The sequence below is a fragment of the Bufo bufo genome, chromosome 3 (genome assembly GCF_905171765.1).
Source record: "Bufo bufo chromosome 3, aBufBuf1.1, whole genome shotgun sequence".
Lineage (NCBI taxonomy): Eukaryota > Metazoa > Chordata > Amphibia > Anura > Bufonidae > Bufo > Bufo bufo.
The window spans coordinates 450,296,433-450,316,959 of NC_053391.1; the positions used below are offsets into that span (position 1 = coordinate 450,296,433).

The window sequence follows — 20,527 nt, forward strand, 5'->3', positions numbered from 1 at the left end:
ATTCCGTTTTGCTCCGTCCTAATAGAAGTGTATGGGAAAACATAACGGATCCGTCTGGGTCCCGTTATGCAAGACGGAAAACAAAGTCCTGACGACAGGACTTTGTTTTCCGTCTTGCACAACAGGAACCAGACGGATCCGTTTTGATTCCCATAGATTTCTATTAGGACGGAGAACAAACGGAATGCCTTTTAAAGGCATCCGTATTGCATTCCGTCATAATGCAAGTCTATGGGCAGCAAAACCGATCCGTCCTTCCGTCTTATGGATTCCGTTATGTTCCGTTATAACCCTGTTATAACAGAAAGCCATAACGGACTCCATAACGCTAGTGTGAACCCACCCTAAAACAGTCACCTTATGTATATTAATATTAAAGAGAGTCTGTCACGTAATCTGAGCATTTTAGACCGCTCAGGTTAGGTTATAGACTCTTTGACCCTCATTACAATGGTACCTTTTTTTTCTGTGTCCGTCGTCGAGATCATGAAAAAGACACTTTTTAAACGTATGCAAATGAGCTTCTGCAAGTGCCCAGGGGAGGCATTACTGCCGCAGACCAACGGGAATCAGAGACACCGTTGCATGGCACCAAGGGAACAGGCAATACACAAAGTCAGGAAACAGGCAAAGGTCAGGGCTGGCAGAGTTTGTGCAAATCTGTGAAACAGTCCAGAGGTCAGGGCAGACAGCACAGGATCAGTATACAGAACAAACGCAGGTCAGGTCAGATGGCAGACGATCAGGAAACAGGCAGCAGCCAATACACAGGCAGACAAACAGATTGTAGCTCTTTACAAGCTTTAGCAAGCTAGAGAGACCTATCAAGAGCAGACAGGACACCCCCCCTGAGCAATGAATGGGGAGAGCTCTGTATCCATGTGAGGTACAAGGCTGGTTCTGCTTTGCTAGAGAGAGATTGTCATGTACTGTATGATGTCTGGTTTTCTGTTTTTTCATTAATCATAGGATAACCCCTTTACATCAGAGCTTCACCTTTAAGAGAATTAAAGAGGACCATTTATGGGTCCAGACATTATGAAATAACTAGCAGGTGCAGGGATGTAATATCGCTTACTAGTTTGTCTGGGCGCCGCTCCGTCCCCCCGCTGTGCCCCCCTTTTACTTTTCCCGCCTGGTATGGAAATTAATATCATCGGTACAGGGAGGAGGAGAATGCCCAGTTTCTCAATGGACGTCTCCTTCTCCCTGGCTGTAGTGCGGTCCAATTACAGTAGAGAGCATCACAGCCTCTTTAAGTAAAAAGTTAAAAAAAAGTTTCTATTTGTTAAAGTAGACATATCAACATTGTGGACATATCTGTCACCGCCAGCTCTCTGAGAAGGTCTGGCAGACGTTCTTCTGTACCTCTTGCATGATGTTCTTTGTTTTGGTTTTACTTTGTCATCTCCTTTCCTTCTCCCGGCGGTCATCTATTCACACTAATTGCCTCCCTTTATATTCCCTCCCATACTGCCTCACTTTGCGGTTTATACTACTTCCTGGATTGAAGTGATCACTGCTGGAGACTTCTGTTACTGCTTGTTCAGATAAGTCCTTTCTTGTATTGTGTTTCTTTTCTGGTTTGATTCTAGGTGACCCTGACTCCCTCCGTATTAAGTGCAGGGAGCCGGTGGTCGTGTCCCCTCACTATTATAGGGTTTTCAGGTGTCACACAGTCTAGGTACGAGGGCATGCAATCGTCTACCTCTGAGACCTTTTGTATGTGCTTAGCAGTCAGGGTGAGCTCTTAGGGTTTTACAGGGGTCACCTTTATGTTCCTTAGTTTGGGATCAAGCCAGTCGGATGTTTATCCATAACTTCCAGCTATCTGCTATATCATCCGTGACAATATCAATTTAAGTCAATACTTGCATTTTTCATAGTATAGTATAGTTTCTTAGAACTCTGCATTTTTCCATACCTCTGTAATTCCTACTAGTAAATCATGAATACCTTTACAGCTAGGTGCTTCCAGTGGGGGGCGTCCCTGCACTGTTTATAATGGTCCAATCAGTGCTGATAATATCAGAATGTGTAGGGGCACACCTTCTTGACAAGCAGTTGTCAATTTATTCATACATTTCTAAGAGGAATAACAGTGGAACATCACAATGCAAACTGAATTTTCATGGGCTGCACAAGTATTTACTAGAACAGAAACATCAGAAGAGCTGACAGGCTCTTTTAATTTTTATTTTATTTTACAGTCACATGAATTTCAACCGTGGAAAGTGTATGTTTTCCTGCAAAAGAAATACACAAATGAACAGATCTTACTTGTACTTGTTTGAAGACAGTTTTTTTTTTTAATGCTTTCTTACCCTTTTGAAGGGACTTTCAGAATACAAAGAAAGGAAAATGGTCTAAAAATGTAAAGCATGCTTGACCAAGCAATTGACTTCCCTATGAATTGTGATAAACCAAGTAAATGTACAAACCTGACTTACCATCTTCTGAGTGGTAGAAAGTCTTCCATATGTCTTCAAGTCGTCTCAGATTCTCCTGAGCCTCACCCAGTTCATTCCTGATCAAAAGCTCATCCTTCCACAGGTCAAGTTCTAAAATGATATTTATTTGATACTGATGTTATAAAGCAAATATACCCAAATCATTTGAATTAAAAAAAGACATGTCCTATATACATTTTCAGTCCATAAGCATGCACTTTTTGGCCAGAAAAACTGTGCGTGAGTGGAGCCATACTGCACATTGTATTGTGGCGGCTTACTTCTGAGTGAGGCTCTGTTTCTGGGATTCAGGATCCACAAGAAGCAAAGAATACAGCAAGTCTAGGGGAGTGCATGGTATGATATACAGCGTGCAATTTTTAAAAAACATTTTGCACACTTTGTTTAAAAACATTTTTTAAAAACATTTTTGTTTAAACGCCTGTGCAACAATATTTTGTCACACAGGCATTTCTATGCCGTCTTCGCCACTTGGAAGTGGCGGGGGTGTGAAGGAGGCCAGAGCATCGCCTAAAAATTTTACAAGCAGGCAAAAAAACTACTGTACTCAGGGAGTGGAGCGGTTTTTCACTCCAGGCACTTGGACTGCCGGAGGTGCGTCTATTATATGATGAGGCCAGCATCTTGTCATAAATTAGGCGCTTCCTCCGGAGGTGCAGGCGTTATCAAATACCGGCGTAGAAAGCCAGTCTTTGAGAAATGACCCCCAGTGTTTGGGCTTAATACATACTTACTTATAGTATAGAAATTACGGAAAAATGCAAGAACAGTTTTTCTATAACATTTGGAAATATAAGAGGTCTGACTGGCTGCTATGGTCAGCCATAACACTCTCAGAACACATTTATGTTATGTTTCCTCCAGGAAAACTTTACCTGGGAGATCTTCAGATGCTTCTGGCATGTCTGGATACCCATTGGACTGACTTGTCTTCCTGTCCTCTTTATTTTGCTCCAAATACACATGGAACCTGTTAGAAATAATACAATACGTTGAAACAAGCTTCTAATACATTATCACTAAAAGGGACAGAAGTAAAAAATCTAGATATCTTTTGAAAACAACCCTAATCAATTCACACAATGAAAAATCAGAGCTTTTTATTAAAAGGGTTTTCTGAGATTTTACTTACTGATAACCAGGGGTGGATTGGACATAGACCTTACAGGGAAATTTCCCGTAGGGCCAATGCCCCCCGGGGGCCACCCAAGTCCTCCTCTCTGCCGTTAACTGGGTACATAATACGTTTTTAACAGTTATTAACGCTGTGAGAATCAGGTACTCATGTATCCAGCCAGCGACCACACATGCCCTCCTGAATTCAACTGCTGTGGCCCGCACGTCACCTTCTAAGCACCCTGCCCCACATCTTAATCAAAGACAAATGTAGGACGAGGACAGAAAATAGTAGCTATTGATGGCCAGCTTTTGGGGCAGTATATTGAGCTACACTGTTGTTTAGTTCTGCTGGGATGGTATTTTGCACTATGGTATTGTTGACCCCACCTACTTGTGTTGCCCCTCTTCCTGTTATTTTGCACCTGCCTACAAAATGGACCCATTTTTAGTTTTTTTTTTTTACAGGGCCACTTTAAATTCCCAGTCCGTCCCTGCTGATGACCTATTGTCACATCTGTGACATGTCCCAGAAGGTCTGAATATTATCTATGCATTAGTGATCTGACAGCCTCTTTTGGTTTCACTTTGTCTGTGTGTTGCTGGTATGTCCAGTTCAGGTGTGGATCATGTGACCTCTACCTCGCCCTATTTAGTCTGACTTTTCCCATCACTCCTTGCTTGGGATAGCTTCATTTGGTCTTGGAAGAGCTGGAGTGTGGTTCGTGTTGAAGTCCTGTTCATCCTTCATCCTCTGAAGTTAAGTGTTCCGCTTGTCGTGTTTTGTATCCCCCCCCCCCCCCCCCGGTTGTTTACTAGGCCTCAGTGAGACTCTAGTTCCTTCAGCAGGAAAGGAACAGGTGGTCTCTGCCCAGTCATTATCTTTAGGGCATCTGAGGCTCACCAGGGCTTTCTAGGTTCCCGTGTATGGGTATCTCTACCATCGAGAGGTGCCCATACGGATAGGAGTTAGGGCCAGGAGCAGGGTTTTTTTTAGGTGGTGACCCTTTTCCTTCCCTAGCGGTGAGGCCTAGTGTCTTTCCCCTTCCTTCTTGATTGTCTTTTGGTGTTCTCCCCTACTACATCCGTGACATTATCCCAAGCCCATACCGCCATTTTTGTTCTGATCTGTGCAGCCATGGATACTATGTCTGCACTAGTCGAACAGATGCAGACCTCCGCGCAACTGTTTTGCAGATTCAGAGTCCACAGGCTGCTGGTTCCGGTGGTGGGTCCCAGGCCTGTCCTGAACCGAAGGTGGCTCTCCCGGACAGGTTTTCCGGGGGTAGTGACAATTTAATCCGGTTAAGGGAGTCATGTAAATTATACTTTAAGCTGCGTCCATACTCTTCTGGGGATGAGTGTCAACGTGTGGGTGATTTGCATCAGAAATCTATCTCCTGTTATGTATTGGGGGGTCTGCCTGCTCCGTTGGTGTTGGGCTTACCATGGTTAAGCAAACATAACCCTAACATCGACTGGCAAGCGAGACAGATTCTCGATTGGAGTGATATTTGCATGGACAACTGTCTTAATGCATCATTCTCTATAGTGACCACTAAAACTGTACCCTCGTACATTTCGAAATTTTCAAATGTTTTCTCTGAGAGTAGTAATCAGGAGTTGCCTCCGCACTGGGAGTATGACTGTCCGGTCAATCTTATTCCTGGAGCTAAATTGCCCAAATCTCGGTTGTATAATCTTTCGGAACCCGAAACAAAGGCGATGCGAGAGTATATTACCGAGAGTTGGATCTGAAGGGGGCATATAATCTGGTAAGGTTTAAAGAGGGGGATGAGTGGAAGACCGCATTTAATACCCCTGAGGGTCATTTTGAAAACCTGGTCATGCCCTTTGGGTTAACCAATGCTCCTGCGGTTTTTCAACACTTTGTCAATGACCTCTTTCATCATCTGGTGGGGAGGTTTGTCGTTATATACCTTGATGACATACTAATTTATTCGCCTGATATGGAGACTCATCAGGATCATGTGAGACAGGTGTTACAGATCCTAAGAGAGTTGTATGCTAAGATGGAAAAGTGTGTATTTGCTGTACAGGAAGTGCAATTTCTGGGTTACCTGCTCTCATCCTCAGGTTTTCGTATGGATCCTGAGAAGGTCCGTGCCGTGTTGGACTGGGATCGACCCAAAAATCTGAAAGCGCTTATGCGGTTTTTGGGGTTTACCAACTACTACCGTAAATTTATCTTGAACTATTCATCGGTGGTTAAACCTTTAACAGACATGACTAGGAAGGGTGCGGATATTTCTGTCTGGTCTGATGCGGCATTACAGGCCTTTTCTGCTGTGAAAGAATGTTTTGCTTCGGCCCCTATTCTGCTGCAACCGGTCGTGACTCAGCCATTTATTGTTGAGGTTGACGCGTCCGAGGTAGGGGTAGAAGCAATCTTGTCGCAAGGTCCTTCACCTAGTAAATGGCGCCCATGTGCATTTTTCTCTAAAAAACTCTCTACTGCTGAAAGGAATTATGATGTGGGGAATAGGGAATTGCTGGCCATTAAGTTGGCGTTCGAGGAATGGCAGCATTGGTTGGAAGGAGCAATTCACCCTATTACAGTAATTACGGATCACAAGAATCTGGCCTACCTGGGGTCAGCTAAGCGACTGAACCCAAGGCAGGCCAGATGGTCATTGTTTTTCACCAGATTTTACTTCATCGTCACTTACCGCCCTGGGGTTAAGAACATCAAGGCGGATGCTTTGTCGCGTAGCTTTCCTGGGGGGGGTTAGTCTAATGACCCTAGTCCCATTTTATCTGAAGGGGTAGTCATATCCGCTCTTTATACTGATCTTGAGGCCAGGGTGTTGGAGGCACAGGAGGATGCTCCGGACTCTTGTCCTCCGGGGAAGTTGTTTGTTTCTTCTGAATTACGTCACAAGGTATTCGAGGAACATCACTGTACGGTGCTTGGTGGACACCCTGGGAGCAGATCCACTGTCGATCTCATCTCTCGCAGATTTTCGTGGCCGGGGTTGCGTAAGTGTGTTGAGGACTATATGTCAGCCTGTAGTACTTGTGCACATGCTAAGGTGACACATACTCGGCCTTCGGGATCTCTTCTTACGCTACCCATCCCATCCAGACCTTGGACTTATTTGTCCATGGATTTTATCACGGGTTTACCAAATTTTTCTGGAAAAACCGAGATTCTCGTGGTAGTTGATCATTTTAGTAAAATGGCGCAATTTATAGCATTATCAGCTCTACCTAATGCCAAAACTCTTGCACAGGTGTTTGTCGATAACATCGTAAAACTACATGGCATTCCCTCTGATATGGTGTCTGATTGGGGGACTCAGTTTGTTTCCAGATTCTGGAAAGCGTTCTGTACTCGACTGGGGGTACAATTGTCCTTCTCTTCGGCTTTTAATCCTCAGTCGAACGGACAGACTGAGCGCACTAATCAGAATCTGGAGACTAACTTGAGATGATTTATTTTGGAGAATCATGAGGAGTGGTCTTCATTTTTGTCGTTAGCCGAATTTGCCATTAATAATTGTAGACAGGAGTCCACTGATAAGTCGCCGTTTTTTGGGGCATATGGGTTCCATCCGCAGTTTGGCACATTTTCTGGTTCTCAGTCTTCCGGTATGTGTCGAACCTGTTGAGCCATCCTCCTTACCTCCCGCTCCTGTCATGGTGGACGGTAATTTAGAATTTCAGATCAACAGGAATGTGGACTCCAGAGTCCTCTGTAGATCCCTCCAGTATCTCGTTCACTTGAAAGGTTACGGACCGGAGGAGAGGATGTGGGTTCCAGCGGCCGATGTTAATGCTAATCGTCTAGTGAAAGACATTCACAGAGCTCATCCCGATAAGGTTGGCCCTGGGTGCCCGGAGGTCACCCGTAGAAGGGGGGGTACTGTCACCATCCCGCCCGTGACAGATGTCAGAAGATCGAAGAGACTGGTTACACGTGAAGGAATCCAACAGTCTCTTTGGTTACTTTTGCTTCAGTGTTGTTGTTGTTGTTGTTGTTGTTAATGACCACACCCCTTGTTTCAGGTGTAGCTTAATGGTCATAACGCCTCCATAAGCAGTACGGGTACATGATCACGGTTTTAAAATGTGCATGAAACTACTGGGCAGAGTTATTAATACTGTCTTACATACAGACATCTTAGACTAGATAGACTGACCTCACCTTTCTGGCTTCATTTGATTTTGGAAGAGTTGGTGTGTTGTCCTCTCTGGAGTTCCTGCTCGTCCATCTCTACAGAAGTTAAGTGTCTCGTTTCTTTGTTGTGGTTTTCCCTCCCCGTGTCTGTTGTTACTAGGCCTCAGGGAGACTTCACCTGGGAAGGAACGGGTTGTCTCAAGCCCTGCCAATACCTATAGGGATCTTTAGGGTCCCCAGGGCCTCCAGGTTCCGGTGTATGGGCATTCCTACCTTCGAGGTGTGCCCATACGGATAGGAGTCAGGGCAAGGAGTAGGGTTATATAGGAGGTGACCCTTTTCGTGAGGCCTAGGGGCTTTTCCCTTCCCTCCTGTTGTCGGTGGGGTGTTCCCTCCCATTCCTCATCCGTGACAGTAATGCCCTCAAGAATAGCTCAAAATCAAACCAGTTAACTGGCACAGTGGTTCCACAACCATTGTCTGTAACAGAAGGTAAGGTTATTGTTATGGTTCTGGTATACAACCAGAATAGTGCTTAATGGAGTTTTCCGGGATTTTAATATTGATGACCTATCCTCAGGATAGGTCATAAATATCAGATCGGCGGATGTTCGACACCCGGCACCTCTGCTGATCAGCTGGTTGAAGAGTAGGCCGTGCTCCATGCGAGCGCAGCCTTCCCTTCATTGTTTACTTGCTCGCCGTCAACATCTCAATGGTGAGCAGGTGTAATTACAAGCCATCCCAGTCACTTCAATGGGACAGCTCATTTCTATTCAAGTGTATAGGAACGAGACGTCTCTTGGCTCTTGGCTTTGGTTGTGCACCCCGGTCTAGACAATAGTATGCATTTGTAAACTAATGTAGTAGAGTATATTTTATGACCTTCCATATATGTAATATTTTAGTTTATAACCACATACCTTCCTGAGGTTTGACGACTTAACTCACTCAGCGTTGTTACAGTCTCAGTTTCCTGTGGATTATAGCACACAACATGCAATGGACAGGGGTTGTTTTCTAGGCTTTGCTTAAATTTCTGCATCTTCGCCACTGGTGCATCCGCAACGGAGAAGTAGTAAATAGCCTCAACCTGCAATATAAAACACATTGCTAATTAGATGAAAGAGGCAATGTTAAAATTTTCATTTTTAACCTGTAACACCTTCTGAACCCTACCATGGGCATGAAGGTCTGAAGAATAAATGCTGTTTAACTGTCTATGATCAGCATTTCAAGCACTTTAGCAGCAAGCGCTAAACCAGAGTATACACCAACTTAGGGCTCATTCAGGCAACCGTATTCATTTTGAGGTCTGCAAATTTTTTATATCCCCAATATGGTCCCATAACTGTGGGTAACTGTGCATGCCTCTTGTTTTATATGGAGGCACACAGAAGGTTTTTGGTCTCACTAATTTAATATAAATCAGTGAGAAAAAAAATGATTCTGGCAGAATAAAATACAGACTCCATAAGCAGTACGGGTACATAATCACGGTTTTAAAATGTGCATGAACCTACTGGGCAGACTTATTAACCACCTCCGGACCGCTGTACGCACAGACGCGTCCTGGAGGTGGTTGATTCATTCCTCCTGGACGCGCCGGCGCGTCCTCTCGCGAGACGCGAGATTTCCTGTGAACGCGCGCACACAGGCGCGCGCGCTCACAGGAACGGAAGGTAAGAGAGTTGATCTCCAGCCTGCCAGCGGCGATCATTCGCTGGCAGGCTGGAGATGTGTTTTTTTTAACCCCTAACAGGTATATTAGACGCTGTTTTGATAACAGCGTCTAATATACCTGCTACCTGGTCCTCTGGTGGTCCCCTTTGTTTGGATCGACCACCAGAGGACACAGGTAGCTCAGTAAAGTAGCACCAAGCACCACTACACTACACCCCCCCCCCCGTCACTTATTAACCCCTTATTAGCCCCTGATCACCCCTGATCACCCCATATAGACTCCCTGATCACCCCCCTGTCATTGATTACCCCCCTGTCATTGATTACCCCCCTGTCATTGATCACCCCCCTGTAAAGCTCCATTCAGATGTCTGCATGATTTTTACGGATGCACTGATAGATGGATCGGATCCGCAAAACGCATACGGACGTCTGAATGAAGCCTTACAGGGGCATGATCAATGACTGTGGTTATCACCCCATATAGACTCCCTGATCACCCCCCTGTCATTGATCAACCCCCTGTAAAGCTCCATTCAGATGTCCGCATGATTTTTACGGATGCACTGATAGATGGATCGGATCCGCAAAACACATCCGGACGTCTGAATGAAGCCTTACAGGGGCGTGATCAATGACTGTGGTGATCACCCCATATAGACTCCCTGATCACCCCCCTGTCATTGATTACACCCCTGTCATTGATCACCCCCCTGTAAAGCTCCATTCAGATGTCCGCATGATTTTTACGGATGCACTGATAGATGGATCGGATCCGCAAAACGCATACGGACGTCTGAATAAAGCCTTACAGGGGCATGATCAATGACTGTGGTTATCACCCCATATAGACTCCCTGATCACCCCCCTGTCATTGATTACCCCCCTGTCATTGATTACCCCCCTGTAAAGCTCCATTCAGACGTCCGCATGATTTTTACGGATCCACTGATAGATGGATCGGATCCGCAAAACGCATCCGGACGTCTGAATGAAGCCTTACAGGGGCGTGATCAATGACTGTGGTTATCACCCCATATAGACTCCCTGATCACCCCCCTGTCATTGATTACCCCCCTGTCATTGATTACACCCCTGTCATTGATCACCCCCCTGTAAAGCTCCATTCAGATGTCCGCATGATTTTTACGGATGCACTGATAGATGGATCGGATCCGCAAAACGCATCCGGACGTCTGAATGAAGCCTTACAGGGGCATGATCAATGACTGTGGTTATCACCCCATATAGACTCCCTGATCACCCCCCTGTCATTGATCACCCCCCTGTCATTGATCACCCCCCTGTCATTGATCACCCCCCTGTCATTGATCACCCCCCCTGTCATTGATCACCCCCCCTGTCATTGATCACCCCCCCTGTCATTGATCACCCCCCCTGTCATTGATCACCCTCTGTAAGGCTCCATTCAGACATTTTTTGGGCCCAAGTTAGCGGAATTATTATTTTTTTTTCTTACAAAGTCTCATATTCCACTAACTTGTGTAAAAAAATAAAATCTCACATGAACTCACCATACCCCTCACGGAATCCAAATGCGTAAAATTTTTTAGACATTTATATTCCAGACTTCTTCTCACGCTTTAGGGCCCCTAGAATGCCAGGGCAGTATAAATACCCCACATGTGACCCCATTTCGGAAAGAAGACACCCCCAGGTATTCCGTGAGGGGCATATTGAGTCCATGAAAGATTTAAATTTTTGTCCCAAGTTAGCGGAACGGGAGACTTTGTGAGAAAAAAATTAAAAATATCAATTTCCGCTAACTTGTGCCAAAAAAAAAAAATTTCTATGAACTCGCCATGCCCCTCATTGAATACCTTGGGGTGTCTTCTTTCCAAAATGGGGTCACATGTGGGGTATTTATACTGCCCTGGCATTCTAGGGGCCCCAAAGCGTGAGAAGAAGTCTGGTATCCAAATGTCTAAAAATGCCCTCCTAAAAGGAATTTGGGCACCTTTGCGCATCTAGGCTGCAAAAAAGTGTGACACATCTGGTATCGCCGTACTCAGGAGAAGTTGGGGAATGTGTTTTGGTGTGTCATTTTACATATACCCATGCTGGGTGAGAGAAATATCTTGGTCAAATGCCAACTTTGTATAAAAAAATGGGAAAAGTTGTCTTTTGTCAAGATATTTCTCTCACCCAGCAAGGGTATATGTAAAATGACACCCAAAAACACATTCCCCAACTTCTCCTGAATACGGCGATACCACATGTGTGACACTTTTTTGCAGCCTAGGTGGGCAAAGGGGCCCATATTCCAAAGAGCACCTTTAGGATTTCACAGGTCATTTACCTACTTACCACACATTAGGGCCCCTGGAAAATGCCAGGGCAGTATAACTACCCCACAAGTGACCCCATTTTGGAAAGAAGACACCCCAAGGTATTCCGTGAGGGGCATGGCGAGTTCCTAGAATTTTTTATTTTTTGTCACAAGTTAGTGGAAAATGCTGATTTTTTATTTATTTTTTTCATACAAAGTCTCATATTCCACTAACTTGTGACAAAAAATAAAAACTTCCATGAACTCACTATGCCCATCAGCGAATACCTTGGGGTCTCTTCTTTCCAAAATGGGGTCACTTGTGGGGTAGTTATACTGCCCTGGCATTCTAGGGGCCCAAATGTGTGGTAAGGAGTTTGGAATCAAATTCTGTAAAAAATGACCTGTGAAATCCGAAAGGTGCTCTTTGGAATATGGGCCCCTTTGCCCACCTAGGCTGCAAAAAAGTGTCACACATCTGGTATCTCCATACTCAGGAGAAGTTGGGGAATGTGTTTTGGGGTGTCATTTTACATATACCCATGCTGGGTGAGAGAAATATCTTGGCAAAAGACAACTTTTCCCATTTTTTTATACAAAGTTGGCATTTGACCAAGATATTTATCTCACCTAGCATGGGTATATGTAAAAAGACACCCCAAAACACATTCCTCAACTTCTCCTGAGTACGGAGATACCAGATGTGTGACACTTTTTTGCAGCCTAGGTGGGCAAAGGGGCCCATATTCCAAAGAGCACCTTTCGGATTTCACAGGTCATTTTTTACAGAATTTGATTTCAAACTCCTTACCACACATTTGGGCCCCTAGAATGCCAGGGCAGTATAACTACCCCACAAGTGACCCCATTTTGGAAAGAAGAGACCCCAAGGTATTTGCTGATGGGCATAGTGAGTTCATGGAAGTTTTTATTTTTTGTCACAAGTTAGTGGAATATGAGACTTTGTATGAAAAAAAAAAAAAAAAGAAAAATCATCATTTTCCACTAACTTGTGACAAAAAATAAAAAATTCTAGGAACTTGCCATGTCCCTCACGGAATACCTTGGGGTATCTTCTTTCCAAAATGGGGTCACTTGTGGGGTAGTTATACTGCCCTGGCATTCTAGGGGCCCAAATGTGTGGTAAGGAGTTTGAAATCAAATTCTGTAAAAAATGACCTGTGAAATCCGAAAGGTGCTCTTTGGAATATGGGCCCCTTTGCCCACCTAGGCTGCAAAAAAGTGTCACACATCTGGTATCTCCGTACTCAGGAGAAGTTGGGGAATGTGTTTTGGGGTGTCATTTTACATGTACCCATGCTGGGTGAGAGAAATATCTTGGCAAAAGACAACTTTTCCCATTTTTTTATACAAAGTTGGCATTTGACCAAGATATTTCTCTCACCCAGCATGGGTATATATAAAATGACACCCCAAAACACATTCCCCACCTTCTCCTGAGTACGGAGATACCAGATGTGTGACACTTTTTTGCAGCCTAGGTGGGCAAAGGGGCCCATATTCCAAAGAGCACCTTTCGGATTTCACAGGTCATTTTTTACAGAATTTGATTTCAAACTCCTTACCACACATTTGGGCCCCTAGAATGCCAGGGCAGTATAACTACCCCACAAGTGACCCCATTTTGGAAAGAAGAGACCCCAAGGTATTTCGTGATGGGCATAGTGAGTTCATAGAAGTTTTTATTTTTTGTCACAAGTTAGTGGAATATGAGACTTTGTAAGAAAAGAAAAAAAAAAAAAAAAAAACATCATTTTCCACTAACTTGTGACAAAAAATAAAAAGTTCTATGAACTCACTATGCCCATCAGCGAATACCTTAGGGTGTGTACTTTCCGAAATGGGGTCATTTGTGGGGTGTTTGTACTGTCTGGGCATTGTAGAACCTCAGGAAACATGACAGGTGCTCAGAAAGTCAGAGCTGCTTCAAAAAGCGGAAATTCACATTTTTGTACCATAGTTTGTAAACGCTATAACTTTTACCCAAACCATTTTTTTTTTACCCAAACATTTTTTTTTTATCAAAGACATGTAGAACAATAAATTTAGAGCAAAATTTATATATGGATGTCGTTTTTTTTTGCAAAATTTTACAACTGAAAGTGAAAAATGTCATTTTTTTGCAAAAAAATCGTTAAATTTCGATTAATAACAAAAAAAGTAAAAATGTCAGCAGCAATGAAATACCACCAAATGAAAGCTCTATTAGTGAGAAGAAAAGGAGGTAAAATTCATTTGGGTGGTAAGTTGCATGACCGAGCAATAAACGGTGAAAGTAGTGTAGGTCAGAAGTGTAAAAAGTGGCCTGGTCTTTCAGGGTGTTTAAGCACTGGGGGCTGAGGTGGTTAATACTGTCTTACATACAGACATCTTAGACTAGATAGACTATAGATGCAACAAATTCTTCACAGCGCCTCATGCTGTATGATAAATTTGGTGCATTTTTAGATACTTGGTATTCTGGGCTCCTCTGAACAAGGCAGACATAGCAGAGCTGGAGAGGGTTCAGAGGAGGGCAACTAAGTAATAACTGTAATGGGTGCACTACAGTACCCAGAAAGATTATCAAAATTAGGGTTATTCACTTTAGAAAAAAGACGACTGAGGGGAGATCTAATTACTATGTATAAACATATCAGGGGTCAGTACAGAGATCTCTCCCATCATCTATTTCCAGGACTGTGACGAGGGGACATCCTCTGCGTCTGGAGGAAAGAAGGTTTGTACACAAACATAGAAAAGGATTATGGAAAAGACTATGGAACTCTCTGCCTGAGGAGGTGGTGAGTAGTGTTGAGCGAACTTCTGTTTTAAGTTCGGCGTCTAAAGTTCGGCTTCCGGTTAGCGGAGAATCCCGATATGGATTCCGAATTCCGTTGTGGTCCGTGGTAGCGGAATCAATAATCGGCCATTATTGATTCCGCTACCACGGACCACAACGGAATTCGGAATCCATATCGGGATTCTTCGCTAACCAGAAGCCGAACTTTAGACGCCGAACTTAAAACAGAAGTTCGCTCAACACTAATGGTGAGTACAATAAAGGAATTCAAGAGGGGCCTGGATGTATTTCTGGAGTGTAATAATATTACAGGCTATAGCTACTAGAGATGGGTCGTTGATCCAGGGAGTTATTCTGATTGCCTGATTGGAGTCGGGAAGGAATTTTTTCCCGTAAATTGAGGAAAAATGGCTTCTACCTCACAGTTTTTTTTTGCCTTCCTCTGGATCAACTTGCAGGATAACAGGCTGAACTGGATGGACAGATGTCTTTTTTTTTTGCCTTATAAACTAGTACAGGGATGGCCAACCTGCGGCTCTCCGGCTGCTGTAAAACTACAACCATGCCCTGCTGTAGGCTGATAGCTGTAGGCAGTCTGGGCATACTGGGAGTCGTAGTTTGGCAACAGCTGGAGAGCCTCAGGTTGGCCATCCCTGAACTGGTATGTTACCGCTTTCGGTGACTCTAGATTCCCCCTGGAGCATTTCACACTCCCCAAAATAATATTAGAAGGGGAACACTTAGGCTACACGCACACCACAGTGAAACGAAACGTCCGTTAATAATGGATAAACTGTCAATTTTTAACGGACGTTTTTTTCACTGACGCCTTTCTGAGAAAAGGACATTAAAAACAGACCCATGCAATTGTATGGGGGCTGTCGGTCAGTGAAAAACAGACAAGATAGAACATGTTCTATTTTTTTATGGCGGTTTTTTACTGACAGTCAAAAAAACTGCGGTGTGAATAAACCCATAGACTAAAATGGATATGTAATGGCCATTAAAAAAAATGTACATTACGTCGTGTGCATGTAGCCTAAGTACGTGTTTGTGCTGTGTTCTTCACTCCGTCAGGAATCCTTGCCCCTTTTTGCAGCTCTCCCACATAACATGTCTGATTTATTTCTCATTAGCAGAGATATAAAAAAAAAAAGACTTTATGTGGATTTTTTTTAAAGAAAACATCACAACTCATCAGATACTACAGCACAAGAAATCACAGAACACTTAAATATACAAATATTAATATCTGCAGCATTCTTTGTGACTTTGTGTGCTGTAATAGACTAGTTCTACAAACAGCTATAGAAACTACACATAGATTATTATACGTCTATAATGCCTAGTACCTAATCTCCGCACATGAGGTCATGCATAAACTCAGAATCAGAATATATTATCCACCGTACATTGACAAAATAAGCTATTATGTAGCACTTGGCTTCTTTTACAACCTGGTCATCCAAGGCTTTCGACACAGCTTCAGCTGCGCTATCCACATTGGCCACTGGAGAGCGCTCAAGGCTTCCGATCCATTCCACAGCTTCTTCTATGGAGTGCTGAGTGACACGGATAACCTTCTGATGCCACTTCACTGGCTCTTTTGAAACCCTATACATATACAATATATCATACCAGATTACAGCGCACTTGTCAAGTATTAAGGCTGATTCCAAGGTCAGATGAGCAATCATCAGAAGCTTCTGGAAATATTGTCCCCAAAGGCTTGTGTAGAATAGTTATAGGGTTAAAAGGGTTATTCCCCAGTAAAATATAAATGAATAGCAGCTTTTAAAGGGTTTCTGTCAGCAGGAAAATGGGTATTAAGCTGGCAGAGATTAGTGATGTACTAATGTCAGCTGAACATAACTATATTAGTGCCATCTCATTGCCTGCCGCTGTTATTGAGAAAAACAAACTTTTATAATATGATAATTAGCCTCTAGGTGCAGGGGGGGCGTTGCCCCTGCTCCTAGAGGCTCCGTTCTCCCACCTCTGGCCACGCCCTGCTATACTAGATTGACAGGGCCAGGCAGCGTTGGGCTCCGCTTGCCAACCCTGTCTCCTGTGGAAATCTCGCGCCTGCGCATCCCGTTCAGTATTCGGCGCAGGGGCAGCAAGTGAAGGACGCTCGCCGGCTGCCGGCTTCACTCACTGCGCCGAATACTGAACAGGACAGCGCAGGCGCAAGATTTACACTGCAGACAAGGCCGGCAAGCGGAGACCAACAGATCCTGGCCCTGTCAATCAAGTGTAGCAGGGCGTGGCCAGAGGTGGGAGAATGGGGCCTCTAGGAGCAGGGGCAACGCCCCTTCCCCCTCGCTCCTAGAGGCTAATTAGCATATTATAAAAGTTAGTTTTTCTCAATAACAGCGGCACATAGTGAGATGGCACTAATATAGGTATGTTCAGCTGACATCAGCACATCGCTAATCTCTGCCAGCTTAATACCCATTTTCCAGCTGACAGAAACCCTTTAACCACTTAGTGGACAAGTGTTTTTTTTTTTCATCATTGCATTCCAAGAGCGATAACTTTTTTATTTTTCCATTGATGTACAGTAGCCGTATAAGGGCTTCAAATTGTGGGGGCATTACATACCACATGTATCTCTGGGGCTATATGTGAGGGACTTTTTTCTATGCAGGGGAGGGAAGGGGTTAACAAGAGCTAATTGCAATGTATCCTGGGAGATCAAGGTGCCTGATGAGCTGCTGTCCACCCACAGAAAGGGAAGCAAGTCCTCCAGTTAAAGTGAGTAAAAAACTGTTTTAAATTTGTAGGATAACCCCTTTAACAAACATTATTTGGGGCGAGATTTGACTATAAATATATAAAGAGGGACACAAACATATTTACTGCATCTAGTCTGAAATCTACGTTTTTTTTCTCTCACCGGCTTCAGGCCTTCACATGAGGAGACAGAGTTTCACCCTCTATATACTGAAGATTTTTCATGCGATACTTGATTGAACAATGACATACTTACCAAATAAGATTGAACTTGGATATGTGTGCAATTTGTTCTCTGATGACGAGACATATGACGTCCTGGCACAATCTGTGTTGTCCTTTGGTAGGAGCACTCAGGTCTAGTACGATGACTACAGATTGTTCCTGGACCACTCCAAACACTGAGCGACTTGAGCTCTTCAGCCAGTCGAGTCTTCGATTGTAAAGTGCAATGACGTTTGTAACAGATTCAATCTTCTGTAAAATGTCTTCATTTTTAGCTGTCAACTAATGGATGAAAAGAAGATAGGAGTTATATTTATATCACGTGAATGGAGTTGTATTCCTTTACTGCTCTAGGAGAAGGATATTGCTTGTGAGTATACGCAGCAAAGATTAGGGTGAGAATAGGGGACAAGCCTACCGAAACATGACATCTCCCCAACCACAGCATTTCATAAGGCCTGTAATACAGCTACGTTCATGTGCTTTCTGGCTATTAATACAGCGATCCGGACAAGATTATTACATTTATTTATTATGCACGGACTGTATACGGAACCATTCATTTCAATGGATCCACAAAAAAAACAAAGGTACTCCGTATACCTTCCGTTTCCGTATTTCCGTCCCGTTCAAATATAGAACATGTCCTATTATTGTCCGCAAACGGACAAGGATAATACTGTTCTATCAGGAGCCAACTGTCCGTTCCGCAAAAAACGGAAAGAACACGGATGTCATCAGTATTTTTTGCAGATCCGTTTTTTGCGGACTGCAAAATACTGGAAAAGCCATACAGTCGTGTGCAAGACGCCTTCAAGAAACGGCAGGAAGACTTCCGGTTCCGGCGCCAGCATGCTAAGCGGTGAGTGAGCGGTGCCCGTCTCCTACCGCTCAAAAACCTTTCATATCCCCACGATACTGTTCGGCTTACCGGCCAGAAACTCCTCCATTAACGGAGACACCGCATGGATCGGTATTTAAAGGCGATGGGGAGCAAATCCAGAGCGAAAGCGCAACCGAAAGGCGCCAAGACCGACGCTGCTGTACCAAAGAAAGGAGGAGCCTGCCGTGATCCTACCTGAGGAGGATGGCTCTCCTCAACTTGCCAGCAGCCAAGATGTTGGTGCAGAAGGAGCTGAAGACCAGATGCCTCGGGTCGATTATAAAAGACTGGCCCTGGAAGTGGCCAACCGTATCTTACCCGATCTGCAGGAGTCTTTATCCACAACGGTGGTGACATCCTTCGCAGCACTGCAGGGAGAAGTGGCGCGAAATGCAGAGCGCCTTGATGTGGTTGAAAACGGAGTCCAATCACTACAAATGGAGGTACAAACCTTGCAGCACCAGATTCAAAAAGTGTCTGCAGACAATAAGAAGCTATGGGAGAAAATCGACAACCTGGAAAATCGGAAATAATCTCTGTATAATAGGTCTCCCTGAATCAGTGTCTGGGAAGGAACTGCACCTCATTTGTGAACGGGACTTACCTGCAGCACTAGGCCTCCAGACGACCTGCAAAGTCGAGAGAGCACATAGGGTGGGACCGGCGAGAGAACTGTCGGACACCCGGGGAGCAGATGATAACAACCGCAGACACCTCAGGCCAAGGCAAGTCATTGTGAGATATTTGGACTATTTTGAAAAAGCTGAAATATTACGTCTTTACAAGAGCAGGTCCAAAGATCTTGAATTAAAGGGCCATCGCATACGGATTTTCGGCGATTTTTCAGCAGAGGTCACGAGACGTCACAGAGCTTTCTCACAGATATGTTCGATATTATATCAGCAGAAAAGATAATTTGCGCTAATGTATCCAGCAACCTTAAAGGTTTTCTGCACAGATGGTCAAGTAGATATTTACACCTGCCCAGAAGAGGCCAAGGATCTGCAAGAGGAGTCAAGTGGAAGTAGCAAAGCGGATCAATTGGACAACTCTACGCGTCGAAAGCATTCACCATCATGGAACTCTCCTCCGGCAGACATGTGGAATTCGCCACATCCGAAAGATCAGCGTCAAAGATCGCAGTCTAGACAAGAGACCTGATCCAGCTTTACAGGACGTTCCTGAAATATCCTTTAATGATGTAGATGACCTATATCTGAAGATGTTTCTCTAGTTGGGTTTTCTAAACCTTTTGCTAATATGTCATTATCATTTTAATGGGGAATCACAGACAGAGTGATGTAAGTCAGGGCTGTATCTGCTATAGATTTCTAAGTGGGTTATGCTCATATTGTACGCGATAAGTCAGCTTATACACGATATCGCTGCATTAACCTTTGACGGTTACAAGGCACTGGAACCTGTGACTCATTTATAACTTCACCTCAGTTTTTTTTGTTGCTCCAGCGATTTATTGGTCTGTCTGATTATATATTCCCGCCGTTTTAAGTGATAGCTATTGGTAGAAAACAACATGTCAGATTACCACTAGCAATAGCTCTTAGCCAGTTATGCTCACATGAGCGTAGGTTGCTAGACCGAAATGCACATAATACTATGTATTTGTATGGTATAACACATACTTACCTTACTATGTTGGGAAGAAGAGAAGTCAGGAGATATGGAAACTTAGATAATGAGGAATATCTAGAGATGTTTAATTTAGAAGTTAGTGTTGTTTTACAATTAAGGGTAGGGAGGGGGAGGGGAAAGGTTATCTGCTACATTACAGCTTCACTATGGATCTATCATGTGCCAGGCTTGAATTTTCCCCTAGGGAGACTGGGCTGTCAAACCTTACACCTTTAGATAATGGTTAAGATTATTTCCTGGAACATGAAGGGACTTAGGTCCCCTCAGAAACGTCTAATGGTGCTGCGACACCTCAATAGACTGGGAGCGGATGTCACCCTTCTCCAGAAACTCACCTGGGGGAGGACGACTTCCCGAGGATGAGGAAACTTTGGGTTGGAGAAGTGTATGGATCAAAAGCACTCAAACGAAGGGCTGGGGTATTGATATTCATAAGAAAAAAATCTGGTATCCTCAGATTCTTGCGACGACGAGGGCAGAATTATTAAGCTCACTATGCAATCTGCGGGGAAGACATTGAGTATAT

General features: G+C 44.1%; 1 protein-coding gene across 1 annotated transcript in view; it reads right to left on the reverse strand.

Moving 5' to 3' along the window:
* VWA3B (von Willebrand factor A domain containing 3B) overlaps positions 1-20,527 on the reverse strand; it is a 185,442-nt gene that overhangs the window by 144,074 nt on the left and 20,841 nt on the right. The window contains exons 4-8 of the mRNA XM_040425122.1: positions 17,497-17,747; positions 15,962-16,118; positions 8,652-8,821; positions 3,347-3,441; positions 2,451-2,561 (exon numbers count right to left, since the gene is read on the reverse strand). Of these exons, the coding sequence (XP_040281056.1) occupies positions 2,451-2,561; positions 3,347-3,441; positions 8,652-8,821; positions 15,962-16,118; positions 17,497-17,747 (784 nt within the window). The remainder of the gene's footprint in view (positions 1-2,450; positions 2,562-3,346; positions 3,442-8,651; positions 8,822-15,961; positions 16,119-17,496; positions 17,748-20,527) is intronic.